Here is an 8,030-nt window from a genome sequence, read left to right as displayed (position 1 = left end):
TGGTTGTTTTTCACCACCTGTGTGTAACCTAACAAACTCAATTGCACATATTAACTGTATATATGATGATTTCGGGTGTGCCAGTACTGTACAGTGACAGTACAGTACAGTAGAGGGCCCGGCACACGGTAACTCTGTCATTTCTCAACCGTTTCGGACACGGGGCGGCACGCCGGGGGTCTGGAACTACCCCCCGGGACCCCCACACGGATTTGCACCACTCACTTCACATGGGTGTGATTTTCATTTTGGTCCATTGTACTCAAGTTAATCATAAATAGATGCAATCCAAAACATTGTGATGAAGCTCAGTGAAAACTGAGCTTTATCACAATTAGTTAGATACCGATATTAATTTGACATGAAAAAACACTGCAATAGGATTCTGAATAGAAGTTCCAACAGTTGGGTGTTACATTCTGAATCATCTTTTTTCTCTTACAGATCTTCCAACCTCAAACAAATCTCCAACTCTCCAGTCCAACACAACAAAACAAAAGGCACTTTTAAGAGCCACTCTCTCTCTCTCTCCCTCCCTCTCTCTCTCTCTCTCCAGCTCTTCCCCTCTCTCGCTTCCAACCCCACGTGTGTGTGTGTGTGTGTGTGTGTGTGTGTGTGTGTGTATTTTTCCCCCTTGTTTGTCTGTCTGTCTGTTTGTTTGTTTTTTACTCATCACCATGAGTGATGAAAAAGCTCTGATTGCGGATCTGCAAAGGAGTGTAGATGAAGCAAAAAGGGCAGCTGTCATCAAAGGTCTTAAAGACTCCATTCCTCTTGAGTACCACTCTAGACCACCACCACCAGCAAAGAAGGCAAAGGCAGCTAGACCGAGGGTGACATGGGTAGAGAGAGACAGCAATTGGAACGTCGTCCATGCAAAGCCAAGACCAACCAGGAATCGGTCAAATCAGGGTCAGTATTGTTATACCATTAACTCATCTTAAAGTTGTCGGATACATTTTCTACATGAATATAACCATTATTAGCCATTGGCTATCGCCAATCGCGATAGCCAATGTAATTCATGTGTCGCTCGCCGTTCTCCCACTGTTAAAACGCACTGTGAGATGTCCCTGGGACCCATCTAAAAGACCACCCCTGGGTCCCATAAACCCATTACACTTAACCTATTTACATCACTGCAATCAGTCCTAATGATTATCCATAGGCAGATAAGTTACGCTAATTCTGTCCACATTATGGTTTGGGAAAAGTATACTAGTCCCCTCAGGATAATAACTAGGCTGACAATTTATAATAATGTTATGAGTGGTGTTGTTTTTGTCCTGTTATAGCTGGTCCGAGTCGGAAGGATGGTCCAGGTGCTTGCAGTCAGAAACCTGTTCCTCCGATCGATCTTCCTGACACCATCTCTGAGGTCTCCGTTGCTCCAGTTGCCCTTGGTGTGTATTTCATTAGTGTAAAGCAATATGTTCATAATATATATTGTAATAATCTGCCAATGAGTTTGAATGTTAATTACGTCTTTCTATTACACATTTGCCACAATAAATGGGCAACTACCCCTTTCACAGCCATTATTATACTTTTTTATTTATTTTTCTAAGCACAACATGTTTTTAAATATCCCATACTCTTTATACAGAGCGTTTCTTACAAGAGCTCCAGCACTCTCTGAGCGTTGCCTCGGCTGACATTGAGGAAGCCCCAACCCCAACAGCTCCTCTCCTAGCTTCATCAGACTGGGCCACACGGAACCGCTCTCTCTTAGAGAGATGGCGGGCACAGAGACCCCAGCTGATTAACAGCACTGCAGCAAAGCAGAATGTAGGCACACGCATGTGCCAACAGTGTGCCGTGAATGCAGCTGCTGTGTCCTGTCATGGCTGTGAACCACGCCCATTCCTGTGTGCTGGATGTGACATCATCGTCCACACAGACATGAGGAACGTGTTCCACAACAGGAATGCGATGACTGCCGGGTTCTTCCAGCCTTTGTCTCCCACCACCTGTATTGAGGATAAAGCTCATTGCCATTGTGGTAAGTTGTTGTTTGTGAGTACTGAGTAGACCATACCACGTCCTCTCTGCTCATTAAACTCATTAGTTTGACCACTTAAACAATGCCTTTTTCGTCTTGTGTTACGGCCATGGTCAATGGCCTTGTGGCCTACAGACACAGGAGATAGGCTCCTGCCCTATATGGGCCTCATGGCTCGGCAAGGCTTACTACTTTACTTACGGCCATGAATCTTTTTAACTTAAGTAAAGATTCAGTCTCTTCAATTATCTAAATTCAAATGTATGATGTTTTTCAGAGCGCTTTGTACCTGTGCGGATACCGGACAATATCTGCAGTTGTCCAGATGCATTGAGGGTCAACCCGGGAAAGAACATTGCTGTGATCACACAAGATGGTAAGGATGGGATTTAGTTTTTGTCCTTTTTTAAAAAGCATCTTAAAAAATATATTTACTAAGTAATTCCCACAAGGTTTGTCATAGGTGTATTTATTAAATCAAACGCATGCCTATTGACTAATTTATGCCACGCTAAGTTTTACATTATAGTGTCTTTGATTTTTCCAGGACGATATGATCTCAGGATGCCTGACCTGAGCTGTAACTCATGTAAAGCCACGTGGACTGCTGGAGTGGACCATCTCATTCACAGGAACTACTGGCCTGCTACCCCTCAGTTTTCGACGGTGTATGACACAGATATCTTTTTTTCTTTTCACCAAATGAAGATGGCTTCACCAGGCTTGTCCTGTCAGGCATTTTTAAGAATGCTACAAGCTCGAACTGTCCACTTTGGCAGAGTGAGTATGGTATTTAGCCTACAGTATTTTTTTCATGTGCGTTGAATTTGTTGCTCGTTATTAGCAGTTGATTTTCCTATTTTGAAATAGACTGGGACCATCTGTGCCGATTCCTTCCTGAAAAGCTACTTTCAGTGGGAAGTTGTACAGTTCGAGGTAGACAACATCTGCAAGGAGGAGCCCTTCAGTTGTCCTGCTTGCACGCCAGAAATGGTAGCGATTTCGGTGGATGGGAATCGTAAACTGTATCGCTTTAAGAGCGCAGCAGCCAGGTAATTCAAAATTAGTATAATGTAACAGCATTAAAATTACCAAGAAAACAAAAGACTTGTCTTATTTGCACCAAGAAACCTTAGCCTGAAAGATGTAAAATGACAATGTTGAGTATGTTGTCTTTCTTTCTTAGATCTGAGGAACAGGCCATCTTTGATGGAAAATTCATCGCAAGCGATGAAGATGTCTCCAGCTTTGTGGACTACATTCACCAGACCACCAATCATGTAAGATTGCATACTAGCTAGCCCCTTTTCGGAACCCTCGGTTACCTTTTCTGAATTTTGGACGGCGGTACCCTAGGTTCCCTCGTAGATTTTTACAATAAGCTCATTGCTTATACGAAAATGTTTTCATTATCCATTTTCCATATTGTAGGTCTCTGGAAGAGGCGTTTGTGGTGGTCAGTGGTCTGCAGCCAGGGAGACGTCCAAAAAGTCCACCAGTAACCTTGACGAGGAGGGGCTGGAGCTGGCAGTGTGCAGGCATGGAGTGCTACACGGGGCACTTAACATGTTCAGGGGGGAAATATTTGCGTACCCATTGTACCTACAGAACCAGCTGGCCAGCAGGAAAATAAATTTCTTCTGCATGGACGTGGCCTGCAAATACTGGCCCTACCTGCAAAAGGTCAGCAACAAATGTCCAGAGCTGAAACAGCTTCTCGACATGAAGCCCTTCTTGTCAGTGTTTCACGCCAAGGCCCACGACTTCAAATGTGAGGTAAGGAAACATTCTCATGTGATTTCTTTATCAGAACACCAGCACATGGATGTCAACATCATCTGTGCATTGTATTTGTTGTTGTATATTTACCCAGGTGAAATGGAGTGGACAATACCAGGATGGCGCGGGTCAGACACTAGGGGAGGAGGTGGAGCAATGTAACGCCTTCCTCTCAAGGATTGGAGTGACCACCAAGCACATGTCTAAAGCTGGTGAGATGACCACATACTGCAACATTTAAAAAATGTGCATATACTGTTGTCACGAAACGGTCGGTGGCGTGACGTCAGGCCACAACGTCATGTCACCCTATAAAGTGTGGCACAGACTCAGCAGTCAGTCAGACTAAGAAGTGTGCCAGTCAGTCAGTCAGAAGAAGAAGCAGTAGAAAGAAGATCAATAATATAATAATATACTACAAGCAATATAAAAAGGAGGTACTTCCAACGCCGAAGGCAAGATACAGATCCTCTCTATAAGACCTCCTCAAGGAGCCTCTTATACCAGCCCTTTGACAGCTCCCTGCTAATACAGGAAATGGTCATTACATATACTGTATAATCGAACTCGCAAATGTGTTAACCCATTAACACCTGGGACCAAATTCTACAAAATGTCTGGTCCTCAAATTTTTGTATGTCAAGGACCCACATAATTATCCCCAAATACCCCTATTTGACAATATGTTGTTGTGAAAGAATATATATTTAAGGATTTGCACAAAAAAATAGCACTTCATAGCTTTAAGCTGCTATATTTCAACAGATAAAGCAAAAAATAATGGTTTATGGTTAAAGCTTTTAAAACAATGAGGTGACACATATGCATCCTCAGTTCTAAATGGGTTAACCTATATTATGATGATATTAAACATCAATTTCAGTTTGAATCACACACAGACATGTTGACCCTCGTGACCATGTAATCGGCAAAATAGTTTGGTTAATGTTAGCAACTTTTTTATATTTGCAGGACGCACAGACATGTTGACGCTTATGGCAATGCGCTGGAATCAACAGAAGTTTGCCAATTTAGCCACCTCTTTGTCTCGCCGATATCGGAAGGTAATGACATCAGTAATGTTCTTTTAAAGGGGAAATCTACTCATTTACAACAGTGAACTGTGTCATTAATATACCTTAGTGTCGAAGGAATGAAAAAGTCCCCCCTTCTGTTTAGCATAAACCTCCGTTTATGTTGCCTTCACAGGAGGCAGATTAAACGATTCATTGCCATGCAGCGACATGACGTTGCAAAGGCTCAACGATGAATGTATCTGCTTCAAATCTCACAACGCGTTTTTGTATTGTTTAATCTGCCCGTGTGAATGCACCATTAGATTGTCATGTGATCAGTGACATCACGAAATTGTATCGTTCTACACAACAACTCTAAGGTATAATGACATAGTTCAATGTTGATAATGATTGGTTTTCCACTTTAATGTTCCATGTGAAAGTATTTGACATGTTTGAGACAACATTTGTTTTCTTGTCTTTCTTTGTCATTGTAGTGCGTTAAAGATCTTCAAAGCCAGCTCCAGAACCTGGAATCAATGAAGTTTGATTTTGCAGTGGCTGAGAGCCAGTTGGAAGACTGGGTGAAGGACGTCCAGGAGTGGGCAGAAAGTGAGAAAATTATTATTGTTAATGCACATTTTGTTTTCCAGAATAAGGTAGGGTATTTAGCCAATTTAGGCATTTATCAAACGCTCTTAATCCAGAGCGATTCACATTAAGCAAGAACAAAGAATATGGTAATACATCAAATAAAAGATAGTCATCATGAATCATACGTAAGCCCAAGAACCTAACAGTGGAATATCTATATATATATGATTTTTGGTGTGCAACTGGCTTAAGTGAGCATTGTGTATTTTGGTCTCCAGCAAACACTCCAAACCCTTAACAGCAGCTTTCAATGACCTGTGTCACTGTCTGATGCCAAAGTAATAGACATTAGAGAGTAGCATTAGAGAAAAAATATTTCATGGTCAATGAGAACATTCCTTAATAGCTTTTTCTGTCTGACACTTAACCCTTGTATCTTATAATTTAGTTTTGTACACACACTCATTTCTTCTCTGCAGCAACAACAACTACTGCTGATGAGCCAGATGCGTTGGCCAACAGTATTGAGATGATGGTGACCAGTATCAAGCGGAGGTCTCAGCGTCTCTATAGAGACAACGATGGAAACAAAGCTCGTGCCAGGCTCCGTACCAAGATAAGGAGGGAGACGGAGATCCTTACTTCTGTTGTGGAGCGGTACAATGCGATGGTTCCTAGCACAGAATCCCTGTGCATGGACACAATCCTGACTGTGGATACAGCATGGCCATGGCAGCTCCAAGACGGTGGTGTGTACACTAGTCTGTTTACTACTTCCAACAAATTTGACACGTAATGACCCATAATATACTCGCTTGCTCGTTGAGTTGGTGAGAGGCAATTTTGAGTGTTGTGGTTATAAGCATCAATTCGTTAATCCCTGTGAATCTTTGTCATAAATGCATTCCAGATTATGTCGGACTCAAAAAAAAGAGAAAGGCGTTTGACACCATCATGGCAGTAAGGAGACTCAAGGAGGAGAAGGAAATCCTTGTGACCGAGATGGAGCATCACTGGAGAACTCTTTCAGCTTGTGCCCGTGACCTGAAAGAGATGTCCTGCATTGTTTGTTCTGGAACAATGACAAGTATGTATTGCGATAACATCTTTTGCTAAAACTTTCTATGCATCCTATGCATGTCTATAATTCATTATAGATATACTTAAAATACATTACCAGTAAGACGCACGCATCCGCCATTCCGCCTGGGTAACGGCAGACTGCTGGGCGAGCGCTGGCTGGTAAGATCTTAATTTTCAGGCCTGTTAAGTTTTTGCCGGCTGCCGGGCATGGCTGCACTAATAACTTTGGGCCAGGCCCGTCTAGAGTTTAAATCGACTGGTATCAGTCAAAAGGGAGACATCGAAGAGGAAGGATGGATGGGGAAAGATCAATATATGGAATGTCTGAACAGGTCAGCTCCATATATGGAGATCTAAGGGTTTGAGGTCAGATGTAGAGTTTGGATCTCCATATATGGGCTTAATATTGATGACATCCCTGATGATGCCACATGCTCCATCCCTGATCATGAATATAATACACACCATTGATGATTACTGTTACTAACAGATTTTATTTTGTGTTCTACCCCCAAGACTCCTGGGACCTAAGTGAAGATGGGTTGAGAGGTCTGCTCTGCATAATACTCAAGAAGGAGTGGGACATGAGAAAGGTGATGATGCAGTCACGAGCATGTTACATGCAGGCTTTGAGTGGAGCAGAGAACGTCACCTTTTTGGACAACTCAGATGAGGATTATGACAGCGGCTCCGACATGTCTGATGACGATTTTGTTTAGCTCTCCTGTGGTTCTGTCTCTCGCTCTCTCACCCACTCCTACAGCACGTTCTTAAAGCCTCACCAGACCCCTGTCCTTGACGGACTCCTCCCATATATTGGATTACCATGTTTTCGCTATTTTTTTGCCGTATGATGCGGTGGTGATTGCTCTCCCTCTCTGCACCACCACCACCACCACTGCTGTGCCCAAAGTGGGCATCATCATGGACTTGATAGTAGTGAAATGAAAAATTGAGACCATATCCATGGTCATCATATGGCCATACCTAACAATGGATGCCCAAAAAATGGGAATACACAGAGAAATACACATCGATAAAAGCCAATAAAAATGAAGCTCACCCGTTTAATTCCCCATATCGGCGCATCCGTGCAACACTGTCCAACACAGCTGCTATTGATTACAGAAATCCTCAGTTTTTATTCCCATTCAAGATAACATCCAGACAGTGTATTACTCGGTTTCAACTTAAACATCACGCTAAAATTTGTATCTGAAAACATATAGGGTAGAAATAAGCCACATAACAGTAAACTGGTACAGCTTACTGTTGGCCAACCATGTGTTAGTGCATGGAATGAATGTGTTGAGCAAATGTATATATATATATCTTTGCTTCTGGGTGGTCCCTGGAACAACATTTTCAGATGGGGGTCGGCGGCCAGTTACATATAGTTTTGGGGGTCCTTGACATGAAAATGTTTGAGAACCACATACATAGGTTTTTTATAAAATTGTCAGAATTTTCTGTTTTTATGATACTGCATCACTATTTGAGGCTTTCTTGGCAATATTTTTAATTGTTTTGTGCTATTAAACAGACTTTTGCATAAT

At 42.4% G+C, this 8,030-nt stretch overlaps 1 protein-coding gene and 1 long non-coding RNA gene across 2 annotated transcripts; both read left to right on the top strand.

Moving 5' to 3' along the window:
- The first annotated feature begins 658 nt into the window (after positions 1–658).
- Positions 659–1,722, top strand: LOC308311413. The gene is made up of 3 exons (XR_013963654.1): positions 659–912; positions 1,296–1,403; positions 1,607–1,722. It is a non-coding gene; the product is annotated as an uncharacterized lncRNA (long non-coding RNA).
- Positions 1,723–2,992: 1,270 nt separating this feature from the next.
- LOC308311463 (uncharacterized protein) lies at positions 2,993–5,689 on the top strand (the record flags this gene model as incomplete). Its single annotated transcript, XM_080758151.1, has 7 exons — positions 2,993–3,054; positions 3,189–3,282; positions 3,434–3,778; positions 3,876–3,993; positions 4,754–4,845; positions 5,295–5,409; positions 5,670–5,689. 7 exons carry the CDS (start codon positions 2,993–2,995, stop codon positions 5,687–5,689), a joined length of 846 nt encoding a protein of 281 aa, XP_080614277.1.
- Positions 5,690–8,030: the final 2,341 nt, after the last annotated feature.

This window comes from Protomyctophum bolini, assembly GCF_963924005.1.
Source record: "Protomyctophum bolini genome assembly, chromosome: 24".
NCBI classification, from domain to species: Eukaryota; Metazoa; Chordata; class Actinopteri; order Myctophiformes; family Myctophidae; genus Protomyctophum; species Protomyctophum bolini.
This window is presented reverse-complemented; position numbering and strand designations above follow the sequence as displayed.